Source organism: Aquarana catesbeiana, linkage group LG05 (genome assembly GCF_042186555.1).
Source record: "Aquarana catesbeiana isolate 2022-GZ linkage group LG05, ASM4218655v1, whole genome shotgun sequence".
In the NCBI taxonomy this organism is placed as follows: Eukaryota; Metazoa; Chordata; class Amphibia; order Anura; family Ranidae; genus Aquarana; species Aquarana catesbeiana.
This window is the reverse complement of record NC_133328.1, coordinates 528980930-529006084: the sequence shown is the minus strand read 5'-3', so window position 1 is coordinate 529006084 and position 25155 is coordinate 528980930. Positions and strand designations below refer to the sequence as shown.

Genomic DNA, 25155 nt, shown 5'->3' with positions numbered 1-25155 from the left:
TTTGTGACGTAGGCTGTGTATAGGCATAATGTAAACAAAATGTCTTCTTCAGTGTAAGGATGCGTGTGTCCTTCTTCTTTGTGTGTGAAAAAGTAGTGAAGTCCTTCTGTGTGTGTGTGAAGGACATGTGTTGTGTGTGTGTGGTGTGTCGTGTGTGTGTCGTGCGTCCTGAAGTGAAGTGTCACTCTGTTTTTATACTATTTCAAATCTACTAGTCAGCAGACTATAGCCATAGCCATATACGGCTAGAACTAAAAATGAAATGATCATATTCGTGATTATTCTAAATATTCTCTTTGCCAACAGCTGACACGTCTCTTAAGCTTCTTTGATTGTCAGTAACACACAACAGATTCTTATAAAAAACTCAAGGTGAATGACCTTTCCAAATGGCCGAATTCTTGTAATGGATATTCTTTAAGCTACAGAAATGCAATTCTGTACCAAACCTTACAAATGCATATTAAACTATAATTGGATATATATAAATATATATTACTTCACACAAACTCAAGCTAACTAATTAAATAACTATATCAAATAACTAACTATATTATAGATAATATATGTTTTTACTTTTAAAAAGATCTTTACAATAAAGTCTATGACAAATACTCTGAGTATATTCTTATCTGTGAAACCACTGACCTACTGACCTTTAGTCATTAACCCTGTACATGGGGAACAACTGGTACAGAAATGACATGCACACAACCTAGCTATTTCAAGATTCGTCTTATGCTGAGCTGAGTGAGCTTTTTCAATGTCAAAGCATAAAAGGGAACTCAGACTGCATACTTACAGATTTTGATTATAAAGCCAAATTAATATAATTATTCTACACCTTGCTACTTTGAAATCGTGCTACTTCAAGTGAAGTAGCGTGATTTCAAAGTAGCATCAATGTGAACCAGGGCAAAGAGATTCGTTTTTTGGTACACAAATACATATTGAAATAAAATATAAGAGATATTGCACTTTCCCAAAACCACCACCCACAAAAACTAAAGAGAAAAAAAGTAGAAGAAAAAACAAACAAACACCACAACAAAGCTCAATAATGTACTTTTATTTTACCAGCAGAAAAACAAAAAAAAAAAAATTTACATTTACTAGCTTCAAAAAAATTTGGACAGGATATATGGTGCTACATTTAGCAATGGGATTTAAGGGCCCTGCTCATAAGAGCTTACAATCTAAAATTTGACAAAACCTTAGAGTGGACACAGCTTTAATTTCAGTGTATAATGGGCAACACATCACATTTTTATCTGCAAGATTATAGAAACATACTTAACAGTCAATCTTACAAAGCATTCCAACATAATATTAAAAGACTTATTCAAAACACCCACCACCAGCCCACAATCCACACATACATACATTGGTGACCATGTTCTGCTGGAAGCTGCATTTTGGTGTACACGATTAAACAAGATCAAAAATAGTAGGTCAGCAGATGCTTCCAAACAATGTTTGCATGATCAGACAGGAACAATACACGCACAACATTGACAGCATGGCCAGATAAACCCACTTTTGATTGAAAAAATGCAAATTATTTCATCAAGTCTCCCAATATCATGCCTTCTCCCCCACAAATCACAGCAAAAAAACCTGACCTTCTCAGGCCAAACAAACCCCCCTACTGCAGGCCTTTATATAAGAGAGGTTGTATTGTTAGCACACTGACACACCCAATAGAAGTACACGCCCACCAGTATCTTTCAGTCTGTCTCTTCATGTATGTCTAAAGTGATTGCACCTGATGAGCAGGAACACATAATATTATTCGCAACTGTGTTAGCCCTTGGCTATGTGCATCAAATCTCCAACTACAGGACAAAGATCAAAGTCCATTTGCATCCACATAAACAAAGCAACAGTTTTCTAAGCATATGTACCCGTGCAGTGTAAACCCTAAAATTTGAAATGTCCAGGTCCCTGGGCATGATTAGTGCTAATAAACATTAACATCAGTCCCTGGCTGCAATGAGATACCAATCTAAAGTCCAAAATTAACTTTCTTACATTAGAACCTATTTCGACAGGAGACAAATAAAATGCCAGCATGTCTTTGGATCGTGGTGAGAAACCCAAACAGTGAGAACATATAAACTTCAACACAAGGCTTAGCATGTTGGGGAATTGAACCAACAGCCCAGGTGCTGCTAGACAGAACTGCTACCCACTTAGCCACCAGGCAGCCCCACACATGTTCTCTGCATCTCTGTGGTGTGAACCAGCCCTAAGTCCATAGCCATGCTCAGTGTCACAAGCAATATACAATATATTGGCCTAAGTATTGGGACGCCTGCCTTCAAACGCACATGAACTATAATGGCATCCCAGTATTAGTATTTGGTTCAAAACTCATTTGGCCCACCATTTGCAGCTATAACAGCTTCAACTCTTCTTGTTCACAAGGTTTAGGAGTGTGTCTATGGGAATGTTTGACCATTCTTCCAAGTGCGTTTGTGAGGTCAGGCGCTGATGTTGGACGAGAAGGCCTGACCTACAATCTCCTCTCTAATTCATCCCCAAGGTGTTCTGTTGTGTTGAGGTCAGGACTCTGTCCAGGCCAGTCAAGTTCCTCCACCCCAAACTCCCTCATCCATGTCTTTATGGACCTTGCTTTGTGCACTGGTCCAAATGATTTGGTGGAGGGGGGGTTATGATGTGGGGTTGTTTTTCAAGGGTTGGGCTTGGCCTCTTAGTTCCAGTTAAGGGAACTCTTAAGGTGTCAGCATACCAAGACATTTTGGACAATTTCATGCTCCCAACTTTGTGGGAACAGTTTGGGGAAAGCCCCTTCCTGTTCCAACATGACTGCGCACCAGTGCACAAAGCAAGGTCCATAAAGACATGGATGAGCAAGTTTGGGGTGGAGAAACTTGACTGGCCTGCACAGAGTCCTGGCCTCAACCCAATAGAACACCCTTTGGCTGAATTAGAGTAGAGACTGCAAGCCAGGCCTTCTCATCCAACATCAGTGCCTGGCCTCACAAATGCACTTCTGGAAGAATGATCAAACATTCCCATAGGCACACTAAACCTTGTGGACAGCCTTCCCAGAAGCTGTTCTAGCTGCAAAGGGTGGGCCAAATCAAATTTTAACCCTACGGACTAAGACTGGGCTGCCATTAAAGTTCATGTGTGTGTAAAGGCAGGCGTCCCAATACTTTTGGCTAAATAGTGTATCTGTAAAAGACTTACAATGCTAGTGGAAGCCTCCTACACATAAATACTACATTTAGACATAGTTATAGGACCTAATAGATGAGACAACTTCTCTACATGAAGCAACATGGTTGGGATCTGAACCCGTACACTCAGGGATGCTAAGCAGAAGTTCTAACCTCTAAGCCACAGAGCTGCCACATGTGAGAGCCCCCTACACATAACTACACATAACTACACATAAAAACACATAAATACTGCATTTCTTTGGACACACAAGTGATGGAATTACATTACTCAAGAGTTATTCTTCTTGATTTATTCTGTGATATTTGGTGTTTTTTTGTGGGTGAGAGTAGAATATTACCCTCAAATTTTTGGGAATTACATTTTGATTTCTGATGTTGGTACACATATCACATTTTTTGGGCTCAAATTATGAATATTTGGAAATAATAAAAGGCACAAAAACTTGTGATTCATTTTACATTTTGCATCAGCAATGGTATTGTTTGTGGATTGTAAAGACACCTGTGTGAGTTTGGGGTAAAGATTGTTGTGAGATGGAGAGTAACAAGTGAAAGTGACAGAGAAAAATATATTTTACCAAAACATCAAAACATTCCACATTCTAGTATTCTTAAAATCAAAATATTTTAAGTAGAAGCAACAATGTTGCAAAGGAAAATTTATTTCACAAATGTATCTTTATTTCAGAAAGATACATTTCATCTCAACATTAAAAGGTTTTTTTTGTGAAAGTTACAATTGTTCCATTAGAATCAATGGTTTAGGCCCCTTTCACACGATTGGACCATTCAGGTCCGCCTGTCAGTTTTGACAGCGGTCCTGAACGGGCACTCCATGTTAGCCTATGGAGCGACAGATGTCAGCGGAGACATGTCCGCTGACATCCGACCCCGTCCGATCCGCTAAAAGCAGATGGATGGCCCTACGTCCAGGTCCGTCGCTGGCGGATCGGATCGGGTGAGATCTGATGAAAACGGACATGCTGTCCGTTTTCATCCGATCCCTCCATAGGCGGCAGCGGCGCCTGACAAGCCCCTCCCCGCTCAGTGAGCAGAGAGGGACCTGTCATCCGCCGGCTCAGCGGAGATCAACGGACTGATCTCCCGCTGAGCCGGCGGACCGAGGCGGGCTCCGTGGAAACGGAGTCTGCCTCGTGTGAAAGGGGCCTAATACTTCATTTGGACTAGAATAGAGCAGATTTTCATTTGAAAAAAATGCTCTCTAATTAGCTCTCATTTTGGTATTTACTATAGCGCCGGCTAAAAAAGACACTTGAGTTAAAATTAGAGTTATTTTCAGGTCTGAGCATGCTCAGTTGTGTTGGCACCTAGCTGTCCAAAATGGGGAATTTTTCACTTCTCAGACTTTTAAAGATATTTCAGCGTAGAAATCACTTTTTCACACAGTTTAAAAGCAGATTATCTTTAAATAATATACCGCATAGTTCAGTACCATTTAGGCAATTATATCATGCTCTAAATATTATTTCCATGTGCAATTCTCCAGGTTTGAGCAGAGTAAGGGTTTGGGCACTATTTGGTTTCAGGGAACTGTAGTAAATTCGATTTTGGGAGTATTTTCTCACCAGCGCTATAGTGAATACCATTTTCGCACTAATTAGCGCTAATTAGCGCTAATTACAGCGAATTAGCATGAATTAGCGCTAATTAGCGCCAGAGCTCTATAGTAAATGACCCCCCCTGAATCCTTAGATGGCAAAATTAAACAACCATGGAGAAAATGGACTGCTGGTAAACAATCACTGTGTATTACATTGTATAGAGTAGCCACAGGATGTCAATTCCTCAGGGCCGTTTACTCAGACCGGACCATATAAACAGGGGTTAGCTCTGTAAAACAGTCTGTGCAGGTAGGCCATATAGTGAAAGTAGCTAAAGAACATGAATGGCGAGACTGGTTAGCTAATAGACAGTCAAGGACCATATAGGTCTGCTCACCCGACCAGAGGGCAGGAGTGACCCATAGCAGGAAGGTGTCACGGATGTCCCGATTGAAGCCCTCCTGATGATGGAAGTGTCACAGTGACCAAGCCTGGTCATCAGTTGGGCTCAGATCTCGTGCCCAGGATCGTGGAGCGTGAGCCTTGTGGATCCACTCACTATTGCAGATTCACTCGCAATTAGCAACTGTATGGTTAAAGTGCATTATAGTATTGATTTATTAGAGGCAAATAAGCTATTCATTTTGCAAAAAAACTTGCACCAGAGCTTAGTGAATATGATGAAGCTTCACTTTGTCAAAAACTACTCAATCATGTTCAAGGAAAAAAAACAAACAGCATTTTTGCTTGTCCACAATTGGATTATGGAAATCATTAGAACATCACCTCATTCACTAAGCTCTGGGGCAAATTCTCTTGCGAAGTGCAGCTTCGCTTGCAAAGTCTATTTGTCTTTAGTAAATCAGCCCAATGGCCCTGCTAAAAAACAATTAGGAAATTATAGGTATGTCCAGGCAATGTAGTTAAAATCATAGAGCTGGGTTGAGACAGGAACATATGCTGGGCAGCAAAGGGTGCCAGTGATTTTCAGCATTCTGTTCAGATTTTCTAAATGGCACAGTAGCTATTATATTCCTACTTCACCTCTAGTATGATGCAAAATTGGGAAAATAAAACAATGACGACAAATCTTTATTTCACATTTCAGCTACAGGTGTATGTCATTAGCATGTTGATCTCATTTCTTACATATGCTTCTGGAGGATGAAACCGATTGTAATTAAATGCAGTAGTCATATCCCAACCATTTATAAAACCAACATTGATGTCTTTAAAGATAATTTCCATAATGAGATAGTGAACATATGCATGGAAATCACTCATTCCTTCAAATTCTCCTCCCATCTCACTTGTATTCTCTGTCTTGATGATAACTTTCGTTTCTGGGCTTCTCAGAAGCAGGCGCTCTATGGCACGTCGGATATTGTACAGCCTTTTAATGTAGTGATGCACAGGGAATAATCTAAAATGCACCCCAATATTGAAAGCAATCACAGTGTACGGATTTCCTCCTATTAAGTCAATTTCACGTGGAATAGTGCGCTCCTCTGTGAGGGTTGTGAATCCAACATAAATAAATGGCCTTGCATGATGTTTCCAAAGAACATGGATATTTCTTTCAGTGTCAACGCCTAAATGCTTTTGTGACCATCCTCCTTCATAGACATTGAGAAATTTTATGTCTAGAAAACAAACAAAAAAAAAAAAATTTTACTGTGAAAATTTTGGTAGGCTTTGGAAATCTAAATGCTTACTACTAGATTAAAAAATGCGGGTAAACAATTAGATAACATAGTACCAGAGATGGAAAAACATCCTAAAATCTGGCAATTTGCCTTATTTGACATGGATTTAAAATTATGAAATAAGATCATACAAAAAATTTTCCCGGATATATGTCTCCCTCACATATCTTACACCTTTTGAACTGAAAAACATCTTGAAAATTTTCCACATGAAAATAGGATAGAAAACTATATTATCCTAAGCACAATGGGATACATTGGATTCTCTGGATTTCTTAAAAGGATTAGCATCATTGGCATCTTGGACAGAGAAGAAAAATTACTGATTAAAAAGTAAAAATATATCTCTCCTTAAACAAACTTTTCTCAGGTACAGCAAAGTATCAACATTTTGCTGCAATTTAACAATGCTTTACGCAGCAATACGGTTATTCCATGCAATGCTGTAAGTCATAAATGTGTACAAGAAGCAGACCATGAAACAAATACTTCAATATCGTCAAAAACATTGAAAACCCAGCAGGATAAAAAGGATAAATTAAAAGAAACATCATTGCAGGATTACTGTGATAAAAAAAACAGAAAAGACTAGGTAGTTGCTAGTTTTAAAAAAGTAGCAGTACAGTAGCAGTAGCAACACCAGCGATGTGTTGAGTTGATGTATAAAATCAGAGAAGCATTGCACTCCCATAAGCCAACCAGTGGCAGCCCGTCCATATGGGGCACAGGGGCGCCAGACGCATGGATCCCAATGGGCTTTTTTTTTTTTAGAAGCATGTGATTAGAGCCCGAGGCTCCAATTGGCTTAAAAAAAGGGTGGGCTCGGGACGCAGAGCACTGCGCCCTGAGCCCACCCAGTTGTGGGACAATAGCAAATACATTTTTGGCTACTGTCTTCCTGATTCTCCTTCCAGTTAATAAGGAACGTGGGTCCTGAGACCCATCACCCGACTGGCAGAGAGGAAAAGCGATCCGTTTTGCCGCCTAGGAGGAGGAAGGAGACGCATGGCTGGATGGCCAGGGCTGGTGTATGAATGAACTGATTGGGGGGGGTGGCTGTGGGTGCATTGTTTGCCGCCCCCCCACAAAAAATGACCACGAGCCACCAGCTGCCACTGCAGCCAACCTAGTGTAAACTTAGAAATGGCTTCAGCCCATGAGTCTCCGCCAAAACCACGCCCCCGATGTTTTGCTCCACCCAAAAGAAATTAATCATAGGTCCTATTATGAAGCTTTGGTGGGTGGAGCAAAACCTCAGGGGGCGTGGCTGAAACTCATGGGCTGAGGCCATTTTTACATTTACACTAGGTTGGCTGTATGGGAGGGCAGCACGTCTTTGATTTTATACATGCATGGCTTCGGATGAGCACCATTGGCAGCCTGCACATTTTCTCCCTGGTGACTGCGGGAATTTAGTTTCCCCAGCTTAATCAGCTTTCATAATCTAACACCTAAGGTGAGATGAGTTGCTATTTGGTTCCCAGATTAAAAATTTCACTAAGAGAAATACAGAGTTTATCTATCTACGGCTTCAGTACCGTAACCTTCTAACTAACCTGGAACAATCTTGTAGATTAGAAAGCAAAAACCTCTTATCTGCAATTCAGCAATGCAAAAAATTATTAAAGTCATTGCAGCAGCATGACAACTTGTTAGCTGGTATTTTCAGAAGAGGACACCAATGGGAAAAATAATAAATGCATATATATTTGCAAGAAAAAATGTGTAGTTATTTTTTTGCAACTAAGCCCGCAAAGCATTGCAGCCGTGATCAGTGGAGGGGGGGGGTCCCATTTGCATCATGTTACACCCTAAATACAGGTCTAACATGTAACATTTGGGAAAAGGTTAGCCTTTAAGTAAACAGTTCTATGTACTTAAATTGTAGCTAGGCTACTGGCATTCAACTATTTATACATACTTAAGCAGTAAATACACCATAAAAAAAAGCTTTCACAGACCTCTGTTGCCTCAGGCACTGTGGAACACTTCATCCTCAAAGTTTACAGCAGAAGCAGCACTAAAGTAATTTTCACTGCAGCTCAGCTCTCCCAGAACACCTTCTCTGTGTTTACATTAGAAGATAGGAGACTGGAAGGCTGCCAATTCACTGTTGGAAGGGGTGAATTGGAATTTTGAAGCCTCCTGCCCCCACACCATGTGAATTTGCTTATCCACAAAAACAATACATAAATAGTAAACCAAGACATTATTTTCCCCAAGTCCTTTATTAAAAAATAAAAATCCCTGAAAATGCCCCACAATATAAATCCATCACCAGTCATGTTGTCCAGCGATGCAGATCCTTGTTAGCCATGATGAATGAGGCCCGCCTACTTTGGCGAAAGAAAAAAACAAAAAAGCTGTCACGTTCTGTGATCACTGCGTCCTTTGGATAGAGCTGATCACAGATTGGGGTAAAGGGCCAATCATAGCGGCCCTTTACCATGTGATCAGCTATGTGCAATCACAGCTCATTGCATGTAAACAAATGCATTTTCTTTCCTCAGCGCTGTCAGTGTGTGAGGAAAGGAAATATGATAACCGGTTTCCTGTGACAGGGGACATTTACACTGATCAGTGCCCTGATTATCCATGCAGCTCCATAAGTGCCAATCAGTATCCATCAGTGCAGCATATCAGTGCCCATCAGTGCAGCATATCAGTGCCCATCAGTGCCACCTTATCACTGCAGCCTTATCACTGCAACCTTATCAATGCCTCAGTGCTCATCAGTGCAGCTTATCAGCGCCCATCAGTACAGCCTCATCAGTGCTCATCAGTGCTCATCAGTGCAACCTCATCAGCGCACATCAGTGAAGAAAAAAAAAAAATTATTTTCAAAATGTTATAACAGAAACAAAGAAAAAGTTTTGTTTTCAAAATTGTTGGTCTTATTTTGTTTGTACACTGGTACAGTGTTGCATGACCGCACAATTGTCATTCCAAGCGTGAGAGCGCTGAAAGCTGAAAATTGGCCTGGTCAGGAAGGGGGTGAAAGTGCCTAGTAGGCAAGTGGTTAAAGGAAATGTGTGTAGCGCTACCCCCGAAGCAGCCGCTTGAGTTTGTTCAGTCCAGTAACAGTTTCACCCCCCTCTGGCACACCTGGCAATAGTGTAAGTGCAAAAACCAATGAAAAACACACACATTATGATAAAACACAGAAACTGTCTTTACTGCAATATTTCTGTTGAAAAGTAACAAACAGTAACATTATATATGTTCAAGTAATGCAACGAGAGAGCAATAACTGAGGTGATGACCGCTATAGCTCAATACTATATTCAGGCTGCTTTCAGGGGATTCAAAACCTAAGGATAAACCCAAAAGCATAGGCACACTTACATGGCAAATAAATCACAATATGGCAATCCATATCAGATTGGTTACCTTTACTCAGGTTGGCGCTATGAGTCCAGGCAGGAGGAGAGCAGAGGAATGAACCTCTTTGTGTCATGGCCTCTTTCTTCTGTCCCCTGACAGCAAAGGCCCAACTTTAACTGATCATCAGTGCCCTGATTACAACAAATACAGTGTCACAAAAACAGTGCCCACCAATGCCAGCCTACAGTGGCCACCAGTGGCAGCAATCAGTGCCCATCACTGCCCACAAGTCCTATCAATCAGTGCCCATTAGCAATGCCAGTTAGTGCTGGCAATCAGTGCCACCTATCAGTGCTGCCCATCAATGCCCATCACTGCTGTCGATCAATGCCCATCAGTGTCGCCCATCAGTGCCACCCATCAATGCCCATCAGTGTGCATCTGTACCACCTATCCGTGCCCGCCAGTGTGCCTATCAGTGTCCACCAGTGCCGCCTATCAGTGCCCACCAGTGCTGTCTATTAGTGGCCACCAGTGCCACCCAACAGTGCCCATCAGTGCCACCTATCAGTGCTCATCAGTGTCACCTATCAGTGCCCATAAGTGCAGCATATTAGTGCCTCCTCATCAGTGCCACCTCATCAGTGCCCATAAGTGCCACCTCATCAATGCCCACCAGTTCAGCCTATCAGTGCCGCCTCATCAGCGCACATCAGTGAAGGCGAAAAATTACTTAGTTACAAAATTTACTGACAGAAAAAAAGTAAAAAACATTTTTTTTTCAAAATTTTTGGTCATTTTTTTGTAAAAAATAAAAAAAACAGTAGTGATTAAATACCACCAAAAGAAAGCTCTATTTGTGTGAAGAAAATTATAAAAATTTGTTTGGGTATAGTGTTGCATGACCGCGCAATTGTCATTCAAAGTGCGACAGCGCTGAAAGCTGAACAATGGCTTGGGCAGAGAGGGAGTGTAAGTGCCTGGTAGGCAAGTGGTTAAACACTTTATTCAAATCAACATGTAATGGCTTAACTTCATAGATAAACTGTTCCACACACCCACTGCATATACAGAGCCCTGAATATGTACAGTATGTGCGGGTCCGTATGGCACTAGTAGCTTCAGTCCTTTTGAAGAACAGATAAAACTGTGTGTCTTCAGCTAGCCACTTTTGTTGGTGCACTTAAACTCCTGAATAGCAGGGCCAAACACCACAACTGGCCCGGATTATCAAGTGAAGAAGGCAGGATCTTTCTCAGCAAGGTGAAAGGACAATGGTGTCTGTATACAGTGTCCCTGGAAATGAATGGCCTTATCATTTAGCCCTGTGGCACTACAAGTGTCAGCAAGATGACTAAGAGCAATGACGTCTGTATACGGTGTCCATTTAACTTCTTCTGTGGTGCAGTGTCTCTGTTTCTGCAAATGGGCAAAAGCACCCTCACCCAACCCTGTGGTCAAGGCCCAAACGAACATCCTGGAACAGCAGGCTCTCCTAGCAACCCGATTGGTCACCTCACACTGGAACGCTTCACCATCGGTGCAGGTGTGTCTGGATGTGCACCTGGGACCCCCCATCTCAGGCTGGATGTCCCGACTGGCGGCAAAGGCCTAAATCGCACGGCAAAATCACCTGAGAGACAGCATCTCTCCCTCAGGTCTGATATCTTCCTCCACCTCGTGCTGTCTGAATTCTGCTCAGAAAATCAAAATGGAGTCTCTCCTTTCCTGCTTTCAGAGCATGCTGGCCTTTTGTAGTTCCATACAGTCTAATCTTAATGTGAAACGTGAGTTCTAGAACTACATTTCCCTATATGCTTTGCTTCCTGGTCACTCAATCACTCTATTGGCAGGATGTAATGATGTGTCTTTTGATACTGCAGGTAAGATAGCCAGCTCCCTGCTACATGTGCATTTAATATTTTACTTTAAACATTATTAAAATCATTGCTCCTGCCAAACAGAATATCTCCATTCTTTTTTCCTTAGAAAATGCGCAATACGTTTTTCCAAGATTCAGCTTCCTTTGACTTCAATAGGGTTTGGATTCGGCACCGCAACATTCTGCAAACCCACCCTGAACCAAACCCAGGTATATTTAGTCCATCGCTAATGATTAATTACTCCACAGTGTCTTCAGCTACAGTGGGCCGTGAGAGCTTGTTTTAAAGTGCATTTACTGTTTGTTTGTTTGTTTTTTGTTTTTTTTTTGTATATTAGTTCTTTATTATAAATTTTTCATCATTACAAACCAAAATACATTATTATTGGATATAGTACTTATCACTTATACAGTTTGTCCATAAATTCCTTATTTCTAATACCTTACATATGGTCAATCGATGGCAAATTCTGAGTTTTTCTATCTTTTTCTTACATATATTCTCTAATCCACATAACAAGTATTTAACCACAAATAATAACAACATAATCATAAACATACCAAAAAAAACCCAAAAAAAAACACACCCCACCACAAGCAAGTCAGAAGACGTTCCATTTCCTGCCCACTGTAATATTCTAACTTACTGTACCTATGTAAAAGTTACCTCTGCCGGCTGCTTAAGTCCATAGTTTCTTCTCTACCCGCTGATTTTACCCTCTACCTTCATATTCCGTCTGGTACCATTTTTACTATCCATAATTATGCTTGCCCATCCTTCTAAGGATCAGCAAAAGCCAGTGAGGATGGGGCTAACGTGGAACCGAAATCCATGGTTTCCACAGTTTGTACAGGTAATTGGGTATGCCTCTGTTACAATAGATCTGTTGTTCCTTCAGAATATTGTCGTTTACCTGAAGGCGCCATTCCTCAAAAGAAGGTGCACTCAGAGATATCCACCTTAGGGCAATTAGCTTTCCTGCCATAAACAGTAGTCTGCTAATTAGTATCAGAATCTCATGGGGCATAAGTTCTACATCAAGGTAGCCAAGCAGGCATATTTTAGGGTCCCTATGGATATATGTATTAAAGGTTTTGTTAATTGTATTTACTACCTCTCGCCAATATTTAACCAGTTTAGGACAGTTCCACAACATATGTATTAAATCAGCAGGTGATTTTTGGCACCATGGACAATCCGGGGAATCACGCCTACCCCACTTAAATAGTTTGACCGGTGTTCTATATACCCTGTATATTATAAATAATTGGGTCAGACATTGTGCTGGTGATAATGAAACTAGGGGTACCCTTTCTAATATTGTTTGCCAAGTAGCATCTGAAATGTCCCCTATATCGAGCTCCCACCCTCTTCTGCCCGGGCAAACACCCTCATCTCGATATGATCTCGTAAGTTGAAGCATACAGAGATGAGATCAAGCCTTTTTTTTCAATCATCCGTGCTAATAAAGTTATAAGTGGCATTGGTTTTATCTCTTTCTTTTCCCCTTTAAACTGGGATTGGACCGCGTGTCTTAGTTGTAAGTATTAAAAAAAAACTATGATGGGGTAAATGAAAAGATTCTTGTAAATCCTGAAAGGAGCGTAGAGTATTATGTGAGTACAACTGTGTGATATATTGGAGGCCCTTAGAGCGCCAGCTTTCAAATACCTCCAGTTTACCTAGTTCTTTATATTGCCTATTCCCCCAAAGTGGTGAATACTCCGAGGCACCTTCATATTTCATTATACTCCTCATTTCCTTCCAAACTCTATTCATGAGTGCCATTATTGGGCTCCTACAGGTATGAACAAAGGCCGCAGATTCCAACTGGGTCAGGAGGTTGTAGTGAGAGCTATTACTTAGCAGTAGGGCCTGTATAATGTCCACCCAGTTCACAACTCCCCAGCCAGCAAATTGCTGAAGCTGGGCGGCTATGAAGTAAAGTCTAGGCTGAGGTATCGCCAATCCGCCCCCATCCCTTTCTCTCTGGAGAATTGATAGTCTAATCCTGGTATTTTTTCCTTTCCATAATAACCTTCGAAAAATTGATTCTATTTTTTTGAACCATTTGAGAGGTATCCATATCGGTGAGTTGTGAAAAATATATAATAATTGAGGGGCCCAGAACATTTTTATAAGGTTTGCTTGACCTACCATCGATAAGGCCAACTTAGTCCATGCCATGCTCTTAAGTTGGAATTTAGTAAGGATAGGGGATAAATTATTAGTGCATTTAATTTTGTTTAGAACATGTATATACTTTAACCACTTGTGGACTGCCCGCTGTTGTTATACGTCGGCTGTTTGAAGAGGAATATTGTTGTTATGGCAGCAGTCCCTCCTCTAAAGTGAAGCCAGGGCTGGGATTTCAGTCATGTGATCGGACTGGAGCACCCTTAGATTAGGTAAGTATACACATCTTTCCTTTACAGGGTAGGTAACATAGGGCTTAGAATGGGGGTGGGAACAGGTTTAGGTTTAGTTAGATTTTGACCAGACTTCTACTTTATTGTCCATAGCATGGCCACAGTTATAGTAAGAATAGGGATGAGCCGAACCCCCCCCCTGGTTCGGTTCGCACCAGAACCTGCGAACGGACTGAAAATTCGCACAAACGTTAGAACCCCGTTGACGTCTATGGGACTCGAACGTTGGAAATCAAAAGTGCTCATTTTAAAGGCTAATTTGAATGGTATTGTCCTAAAAAGGGTTTGGGGACCCGGGTCCTGCCCCAGGTGACATGTATCAATGCAAAAAAAAGTTTTAAAAACGGACGTTTTTTTGGGAGCAGTGATTTTAACCACTTGAGCCCCGGACCATTATGCTGCCTAAGGACCAGAGGTCTTTTTCCAATTTGGCACTGCGTCGCTTTAACTGCTAATTGCGCGGTCATGCAATGCTGTACCCAAACGAAATTTGCGTCCTTTTCTTCCCACAAATAGAGCTTTCTTTTGATGGTATTTGATCACCTCTGCAGTTTTTATTTTTTGCGCTATAAACGGAAAAAGACCGAAACTTTTGAAAAAAAATGATATTTTCTACTTTTTGTTATAAAAAAAATCCAATAAACTAAATTTTAGTCATACATTTAGGCCAAAATGTATTCGGCCACATGTCTTTGGTAAAAAAAAATGTCAATAAGCATATATTTATTGGTTTGCGCAAAAGTTATAGCGTCTACAAACTAGGGTACATTTTCTGTAATTTACACAGCTTTTAGTTTATGACTGCCTATGTCATTTCTTGAGGTGCTAAAATGGCAAGGCAGTAAAACCCCCCCCCCCAAATGACCCCATTTTGGAAAGTAGACACCCCAAGGAAATTGCTGAGAGGCATGTTGAACCCATTGAATATTTATTTTTTTTGTCCCAAGTGATTGAATAATGACAAAAAAAAAAAAAATATTTACAAAAAGTTGTCACTAAATGATATATTGCTCACACAGGCCATGGGCCTATGTGGAATTGCACCCCAAAATACATTTAGCTGCTTCTCCTGAGTATGGGGATACCACATGTGTGGGACTTTTTGGGAGCTTAGCCGCGTACGGGGCCCCGAAAACCAATCACCGCCTTCAGCGTTTTTAAGGGCGTGAATTTTTGATTTTACTCTTCACTGCCTATCACCGTTTCGGAGGCCATGGAATGCCCAGGTGGCACAAACCCCCCCCAAATGACCCCATTTTGGAAAGTAGACACCCCAAGCTATTTGCTGAGAGGCATATTGAGTCCATGGAATATTTTATATTTTGACACAAGTTGCGGGAAAGTGACACTTTTTTTTTTTTTTTTTGCACAAAGTTGTCACTAAATGATATATTGCTCACACAGGCCATGGGCATATGTGGAATTGCACCCCAAAATACATTTATCTGCTTCTCCTGAGTATGGGGATACCACATGTGTGGGACTTTTTGGGAGCCTAGCCGCGTACGGGGCCCCGAAAACCAAGCACCGCCTTCAGGATTTCTAAGGGTGAAAATTTTTGATTTCACTCTTCACTGCCTATCACAGTTTCGGAGGCCATGGAATGCCCAGGTGGCACAAACCCCCCAAATGACCCCATTTTGGAAAGTAGACACCCCAAGCTATTTGCTGAGAGGCATGGTGAGTATTTTGCAGCTCTCATTTGTTTTTGAAAATGAAGAAAGACAAGAAAAAACTTTTTTTTTTTTCTTTTTTCAATTTTCAAAACTTTGTGACAAAAAGTGAGGTCTGCAAAATACTCACTATACCTCTCAGCAAATAGCTTGGGGTGTCTACTTTCCAAAATGGGGTCATTTGGGGGGGTTTTGTGCCATCTGGGCATTCCATGGCCTCCAAAACTGTGATAGGCAGTGAAGAGTGAAATCAAAAATTCACGCCCTTAGAAAGCCTGAAGGCGGTGCTTGGTTTTCAGGGTCCCGTACGCGGCTAGGCTCCCAAAAAGTCTCACACATGTGGTATCCCCGTACTCAGGAGAAGCAGCAGAATGTATTTTGGGGTGTAATTTCACATATTCCCATGGCATGTTTGAGCAATATATCATTTAGTGACAACTTTGTGCAAAAAAAAAAAAAAAAATTTGTCTCTTTCCCGCAACTTGTGTCGCAATATAAAATATTCCATGGACTCGACATGCCTCTCAGCAAATAGCTTGGGGTGTCTACTTTCCAAAATGGGGTCATTTGGGGGGGGTTTGAACTGTCCTGGCATTTTATGCACAACATTTAGAAGCTTATGTCACACATCACTCACTCTTCTAACCACTTGAAGACAAAGCCCTTTCTGACACTTTTTGTTTACATGAAAAAGATATTTTTTTTCCCCAAAAAATTTCTTTGAACCCCCAAATATTATATATTTTTTTAAAGCAAATGCCCTACAGATTTAAATGGTGGGTGTTTCATTTTTTTTTTTCACACAGTATTTGCGCAGCGATTTTTCAAACGCATTTTTTGGGGAAAAAACACACTTTTTTAAATTTTAATGCACTAAAACACACTATATTGCCCAAATGTTTGATGAAATAAAAAAGATGATCTTAGGCTGAGTACATGGATACCAAACATGACATGCTTTAAAATTGCGCACAAACGTGCAGTGGCAACAAAATAAATACATTTTTAAAAGCCTTTAAAAGCCTTTACAGGTTACCACTTTAGATTTACAGAGGAGGTCTACTGCAAAAATTACTGCCCTCGATCTGACCTTCGCGGCAATACCTCACATGCATGGTGCAATTGCTGTTTACGTTTGACGACAGACCGCCGCTTGCGTTCGCCTTAGCGCGAGAGCAGGGGGCGACAGGGGTGCTTTTTTTTTTTTTTTTTTTTTTTTTTCTTTATTATTTTTTTGCTTTTTTATCTTATTTTTAAACTGTTCCTTTCATTTTTTTTTTTTTTTAAATCATTTTTATTGTTATCTCGGGGAATGTAAATATCCTATATGATAGCAATAGGTAGTGACAGGTACTCTTTTTTGAAAAAATTGGGGTCTATTAGACCCTAGATCTCTCCTCTGCCCTCAAAGCATCTGATGACACCAAGATCGGTGTGATAAAATGCTTCCCCAATTTCCCAATGGCGCTATTTACATCTGGCGAAATCTAAGTCATAAAATGCTCGTAGCTTCCGGTTTCTTAGGCCATAGAGATGTTTGGAGCCACTCTGGTCTCTGATCAGCTCTATGGTCAGCTGGCTGAATCACCGGCTGCATTCTCAGGTTCCCTGTTGAGACAGGAGTTATTTGGTTATTTACACATTGTTATTTGGGACACTTTTTTGAACTTTTTATTTTATTTTTCACTTTTATTATTCTTTTCACACATACCTATTTCTGGCATGGTCCCATATTTAAAAGGAATATCACTATGTATTGTATAGATATAAGCTTTAGATGATTATTTTTGGTGTATTTACATTGTTTATTCGGCATTACACCCTAGCATTATCAGAGATTGTGCACCAATTTCTAATCACCAGTTACACTCTTATGTCCAGCGCTACACTGATTGCTGTATATTTGATCTTTGCCTTATATCGAGGTTATAGTGTTTAGCAGCAGGATTTTACTCAATCTTTGTCACTTACGATTCATTTATTTTTCACATCTTCACATTTATGCACGTAGCGCGGTTCCTTATTTATTTATAGTCCCTGTTGAGACAGGAGAGCCAGAGAAAAACACGGAAGACGGTGGGGGGGGGATTCCCTCCCACGGCTTGTAAAAGCAGTCTAGAGGCTAATTAGCCGCTAGGATTGCTTTTACATGAAAGCCGACCACTGGCTGAAAAGAATGATACCAAGATGATACCTAAACCTGCAGGCATCATTCTGGTATAACCATTCAAAGTCGTGAATGGCGTACCTGAAGACAAAAAAATGGTTAACAATAAAGCACAGTAAACGGTAAAGTATAAATAATTACATACCTGAAAAACAAACATGATAAAACATAATAACAATAAAACATTGCAGAATAGAATACAGTAAAAAAGAGCAGAACAAGAGAGAGAGAATAGAGAGAAAGAGAACAATAAAACGACAACTATTTTTTTTTATTTTATATATTTTTTTTTTTTTTTTACACTTTTTTTGTAACTAACTTTTATAACGGTAACCGGTTCCAGGTTCGAGTCTCTCAAAATGCGATGGCATCTTGGGAGACCCTGTGAAAGTGTGCCTAGTCTGTGCAATGCTGTACCCTACGCTAATACTCAACTAGTGAATGGTAGCGTTCAAAACATTCACCAATGCAAAGACCAGGATTGTCAGGACAGGAGGGACAATAATAGCGGGTGTCACGCCTATATCCGCGCTTGCTGCAGACATAACATCTTTTTTGGGGGGCGTTGGGTAGGGGTACTCGGGAGGACATAAAGAAAATGCCTCTCATGCAGCCGACTGCATTTGGTTGGGGATGTGAATGGGGGAAGTACGGGTGCTGCAGAAGTGGTGGGTTCCCAATTAGGATTGGCGAATGCAGCAGGAAGGGCACTATGGGCACGATGGGCCTGTGTTTGTCTTTTTGGTGGCAGCGGGACACTACTTGTGCTTGCCACCTCACCAGCTTGAACTGCACTTATGGGACTCGCCACGTCACCAAGTGTTACTGCAGTGCTGGTTTGACTACGACCGGGGTGTACTAGGCCGCTGGCGCTTGCCAGTTCAATAAAAAGCTACCAAAAAAACTGTTAGCGATCGCAGGGATCAGGCCTGACTCTGCGAACGCTGCAGTTTAGTTTAGTGTTTTGTAAGTGACAGTGATCGATCGATACTGCACTTGGGTGGGCTGGGCCGGGCAGAGGGGCAAAATGCAGGTGCTAGCAGGTATCTGGGCTGATCCCGCTAACACTGCGTTTTTGGGAACCCTAGACTGCTGGGGACGCTAGTATAGATCTGATCGGATCAGATATTGATCCGTTCAGATACTATACCACTAAGGGAGGCGTATGCTGCATGCGTGGGTGTTAGCGGTACTGGCGCTAATCTGACGCTGCTTGGGGCTGGTGCTTGCCAGTTCACCAAAATACTACCAAAAAAACTGTTAGCGATCGCAGGGATCAGGCCTGACTCTGCGAACGCTGCAGTTATGCATTTAGTGTTTTGTAAGTGTCAGTGATCGATCGATACTGCACTTGGGTGGGCTGGGCTGGGCCGGGCGGAGGGGCAAAACGCAGGTGCTAGCAGGTATCTGGTCTGATCCCGCTAACACTGCGTTTTTGGGAACCCTAAACTGCTGGGGACGCTAGTATAGATCTGATCGGATCAGATATTGATCCGTTCAGATACTATACCACTAAGGGAGGCGTATGCTGCATGCGTGGGTGTTAGCGGTACTGGCGCTAATCTGACGCTGCTTGGGGCTGGTGCTTGCCAGTTCACCAAAATACTACCAAAAAAACTGTTAGCGATCGCAGGGATCAGGCCTGACTCTGCGAACGCTGCAGTTATGCGTTTAGTGTTTTGTAAGTGACAGTGATCGATCGATACTGCACTTGGGTGGGCTGAGCTGGGCCGGGCGGAGGGGCAAAACGCAGGTGCTAGCAGGTATCTGGGCTGATCCCGCTAACACTGTGTTTTTGGGAACCCTAAACTGCTGGGGACGCTAGTATAGATCTGATCGGATCAGATATTGATCCGATCAGATACTATACCACTAAGGGAGGCGTATGCTGCGTGCGTGGGTGTTAGCGGTACTGGCGCTAATCTGACGCTGCCTGGGGCGACGCATATCACCGCCGGGCGATCAGGGGGCTAAACCTTTATTCGGTAATAAACGGCGGGTGCCCTCACACTAAAAAAAATAAACAAACTAACCAGCGTTACCCGTAACACTTATACGGTGATCAGTGGTGAAAGGGTTAACTAGGGGGCCATCAAGGGGTTAAAACATTTATTAGATAGTATATGGGGGTCCCTGTCGCTATAAAACGCTGACGGCGAACCTAAATATTTACGTCCCTAACTAGCGTCACCAGCGACACTAATACAGCGATCAGAAAAATGATCGCTTAGCGACACTGGTGACAGGGGGTGATCAAGGGGTTAAAACTTTATTAGGGGGGGTTAGGGGGGTATCCTAGACCTAAAGGGGGGTAATATTCACTGTCCCAACACTGTAACTGTCACAAACTGACACCAATGCAGTAATCAGAAAAAAAAAAAAAAAAAACAAAAAACTGCTGGTGTCAGTTTGTGACAGGGAGGGGGGGGGGATCGGGGGGCGATCGGGGGGGGGATCGGGGTGTTTTGTGTGCCTGGCATGTTCTACTGTGTGTGTAGTGTTAGTGCACTCACAGTGATGTCTTCTCTCCTCGGCGCTGCAACGGAATACCGAGCCGAGGAGAGATGACATCATTTCCTTTGCTGCTGTTTAGCATACAGCTAAAGTTATCTGATTGGCCGGCGGCGATCGCAAGGGGGGGGCCACGAACGGATGGCCTCCCCCTCATCTCCGATCGCCGTGGGACCAAAGACGACCGCCTCGGGCACCGGGGGGGGGTCCGATCGGACCCCCCACCCACGGAAGGCAAATCACGTATATATACGTGATTTTGCCTGTCCGTGCCACCTTGCCGACGTAAATCGGCGTGAGGCGGTCGTCAAGTGGTTAATTATGCTTAAAGTAAAAAAAAAAAAAAGTGAAATATTCCTTTAAATATCGTACCTGGGGGGTATCTATAGTATGTCTGTAAAGTGGCACATGTTTCCCGTGTTTAGAACAGTCCCTGCACAAAATGTAATTTTTAAAGGAAAAAAAGTAATTTAAAAGTAATTTAAAACTGCTTGCAGCTTTGATGTAATGTCGGGTCTTGGCAATATGGATGAAAATCAGTGACACAAACGGCATGGGTACCCCCCAGTCCATTACCAGGCCTTTGGGTCTTGTATGGATATTAAGGGGAACCCCGCACCCAAATTAAAAAAGGAAACAGCAGTATACAGGCTCTGTACTCTGAACAGCAGTATACAGGCGGTGCAAACAAGACAGGGACTGTAGGTTTGTTGTTAAGTAGAATCTGTTTGTAATTTTGATCTGGTACATTTTTAACGTGTTTAGCTCCAGCCAAAAAATCTTTTTTAAGCTTTTTGGAAAACATAGGGAAGGGTTATCACCCCTGTGACATTTGTTTTGCTGTCTGTGCTCCTCTTCAGAAGATTTCACCTCACTTTTTGTCCCAATGACAAATGTTTTTTGAAAATTTGGGTTTTTTTGTGAAACAAGGATTGGTGATAAAGCATCAGTGGAAAGGAGAAATGTTTTTCCCATATTAACTCTTACAGGAGAGAATTTCCCTTCCTAGGGGTAGATTTCATCTCACTTCCTGTTGTCTCCTTCCGTTTGCAAGTAGAAGTCGTTTGTAACTTGGATGTTTGAAAGTAGGGTCCTGCCCTATATACTCAGCAGAAATTTGGGCCTTAGGTGTTGTTGTGGCCACAACACTGTAAGTCCTCACAGGGCCCTGCTGTGAAATATTAGATCAAGAATTGTAATTACATGCCCCTGTTGAACAGGGGCAGAAAAATTGGGCCTTTGATGATGGTGGTGGTGCTGGTGTCACAACACTGTAAGTCCTCACTCGCTCTTGGTGGGCACAGAAATGGGCCCTGATGTGAAATATTAGATCAAGATTTGTAATTACATGCCTCTGTTGAACAGGGGCAGAAAAATTGGGCCTTTGGTGGTGGTAGTGGTGCTGGTGCCACAACACTGTAAATCCTCACTCGCTCTTGGTGGGCGCAGAAACGGGCCTGCTGTGAAATATTAGATCAAGAATTGTAATTACATGCCCCTGTTAAACAGGGGCTGAAAAATTGAGCCTTAGGCACTGGTGCTGGTGCCACAACACTGCAACCCCTCACAGGTACTCTAGTTGGAATGCAGAAATGAGCCCTGCTGCAAAGTATTGCATCAAAAATTGTAATTACACGCCCCTGTTAAACAGGGACTGAAAAATTGGGCCTTAGGCACTGGTGGCGGCGCCTAGAACCAAAAAATGTTCTTACAAGCTATCAGCGTGATCATTGAGGAGGAAGAGGATAATTACTCAGGATAGTCACTCAGCATCAGCATAGGCAGTCTTTGAAGGGATCTGAGATTTCAAAAAAAATTATTTGGTTACATCAGCATCAGGTGCTTGGTAGCTGGTGGTGATCCAAGACTGATTCATTTTTATGAAGGTCAGTCGATCGACCGAGTCGGTGGACAGATGCACCCTGTGATCAGTTACAAAGCCTCCAGCAGCACTGAATGTGCATTCCGAAAGAACGCTGGATGCAGGACAGGCCAGTAGCTCAGTTGCATACTGTGCAAGCTCTGGCCAGTGATCCATCCTCAAGACCCAGTAACCCAGAGGATTTTCGGTGGGAAAGGTGTCCAAGTCAGATCTTGCCCCTAGGTATTCCTGCACCATGTAATACAGATGCTGGCGATGGTTGCTGGAACCGATCATACCTTGGGGCTGCGGACTAAAAAATTGCCTGAACGTATCGGTCAGACGGCCACCTTCTCCACCGCTCCTTCTTTGACTGACCGAAGCCTCAGCAACACGTTGTCCAGAAACAGGAGTTTGTAACCTCCCAGTCTCTGGGAACGCGTTGCACAGACCTTTCTGCAAGGCCTCCTGAAGATGTTTCATCCTCTGTTCCCTCTGCGACGGCAAGATAAGGTCTGCAACCTTACCCTTGTAACGTGGATCAAGGAGGGTTGCCATCCAGTATTGGTCCTTCTCCTTGATACCACAAATACGAGGATCCTTCCACAGGCTTTGCAGGATCAGGGAGGCCATGCAGCGTAGGTTTGCTGAGGCATTCGGTCCGGAGTCCTCTGGGTCACTAAGGACGACATGGTCCGCAGCCACCTCCTCCCAGCCACATACAAGTCCATGTGTTTCTTGGGACTGATTCCTTAAAGACTGCTGCTGATGCTGAGTGCCAAGCTCCACCTCCATACTGGCACAATCCTCCTCCTCCTCCTCGTCCTCTTCCTGTGTGATCGGTGGGCATGCAGGAACACTGTCTGGATAAAGGGGGCCTTGAGAGCTAAGGAAGTCCTCCTCTTCCTGCCTCTGTTCTGCCTCAAGTGCCCTGTCCATTATTCCACGCAGCGTGTGCTCCAACAGGTGGACAAGGGGGACAGTGTCACTGATGCATGCACTGTCACTGCTCACCATCCTCGTGGCCTCCTCAAATGGTGACAGGACAGTGCATGCATCCCTGATCATGGCCCACTGGCGTGGGGAAAAAAAAACAAGCTCCCCTGACCCTGTCCTGGTGCCATAGTCGCACAGGTACTCATTGATGGCCCTCTGCTGCGTGTGCAGCCGCTGCAGCATGGCCAACGTTGAGTTCCACCTGGTGGGCATGTCACAGATTAGGCGGTTCTTGGGCAGGTTAAACTCCTTTTGGAGGTCTGCCAGCTGAGCACTGGCATTATATGACGGGCGGAAATGCACACAGACTTTCCTGGCCTGCCTCAGGACATCCTGTAAGCCCGGGTACCTGCCAGAGAACCGCTGCACCACCAAGTTAAGGACATGAGCCAAACAGGGCACATGGGTCATTTATCCCTGTCGGAGGGCAGAAAGGAGGTTGGTGCCATTGTCGCAAACCACCATTCCTGCCTTAAGTTGGCATGGTGTCAACCACCTCTGAACCTGTCCCTGCAGAGCTGACAGAACCTCTGCCCAAGTGTGGCTCCTGTCCCCCAAGCACACCAGCTCAAGCACCGCATGGCATCTTTTGGCCTGCATACTTGCGTAGCCCCTTGAACGCCTACAGAGCACCGCTGGTTCCGAGGACAAAGCACAGGAAGAGGCCATGGAGGAAGAAGAAGAGGAGGGGGTGGAGGAGAGAGGTGTGTCACAATCATTAGTAGTGGCATTTTGGAGGCGTGGTGGCGGAACAACCTCCAACACTACTGCACCTTGTCCTGCATCCTTCCCAGCTGCCAGCAGAGTCACCCAATGTGCGGTGAAACTTAGGTAACGTCCCTATCCATGCCTGCTGGACCATGAGTCAGCAGTAATATGCACCTTACCGCTGACCGCCCTGTCCAGCGAGGCATGGACATTGCCTTTCACATGCCGGTAGAGAGCCGGAATCGCCTTCCGTGAGAAAAAATGGCGTTTGGGTACCTGCCACTGAGGAACTGCACATTCCACAAACTCACAGAAGGGGGCAGAGTCTACCAACTGAAAAGGCAGCAGTTGAAGTGTTAGCAATTTTGCCAAGCTAGCATTCAACCGCTGGGCATGTGGATGGCTGGGAGCGAACTTCTTTCGGCGGTGCAGCAGCTGGGGCAGGGAAATTTGCCTGGAACAATCTGACGTCGGTGTACTGAAAGCAGATTGCCCAGAAGTACTTGTCTGTGACACACCTAATTCTACACCTTCATTCCTCTCAGTGCAGGTCTCAGAGAGGACTGAAGGTATAGTGGGGTTGGAGATCTCAGCTGATGAGGAGCAAGGAGAGGTCCTCTTTGTTCTTTGGTGTGGGTCTTTTAGATACGCTTGCCAACGATCTGCATGGCAGGTCAACATATGTCTGGTCATATGTCTGGTGCCCACGCGGGAGATGTTTTGGCCACGCGAGATATGCTTGAGACATATGTTGCAAATAGCAGTGGTGCGATCTGATGCACTCATCTCAAAAAAGGCCCACACCAAAGAACTTTTGGAATAACGTGCAGAGACAGCAGCACCCTGCACATGCGGAGCTTTGCGGTGTGATGCAGTCAGTGTGCTGCCCTTAGGCTGGCCCCTGGAGGGCATCCTGCCTCGTTGGTGATGTGCCTCCTCCTCCTCTCTCCTATCAGGCACCCACGTTGAGTCAGTGACCTCATCATCCCCTCCCTCCTCATCACTGGAGCAAACCTGGCAGTATGCTGCAGCAGGGGGAGCATGGCTGCCAGATTGCTGTCCTTCTTGGGCACCCCCTCTGTCCGTGCTCACATTACTGCCTTCATCTAGCTCAGTATCATCATCA

The 25155-nt window shown here is 43.3% G+C and overlaps 1 protein-coding gene across 4 annotated transcripts in view; it reads right to left on the bottom strand.

Annotated features, from left to right (window-relative positions):
- Positions 1-4115: 4115 nt before the first annotated feature.
- LOC141145227 (NXPE family member 1-like) overlaps positions 4116-25155 on the bottom strand; it is a 452066-nt gene continuing 431026 nt past the window's right edge. Inside the window, exon 6 of one of the 4 annotated variants that reach the window (XM_073631730.1) lies at positions 4116-6414. In XM_073631730.1, the coding sequence (XP_073487831.1) occupies positions 5876-6414 (539 nt within the window). In that variant the 3' untranslated portion in view covers positions 4116-5875. The remainder of the gene's footprint in view (positions 6415-25155) is intronic. The other 3 variants (XM_073631729.1, XM_073631732.1, XM_073631731.1) reach the window with 3 other exon arrangements.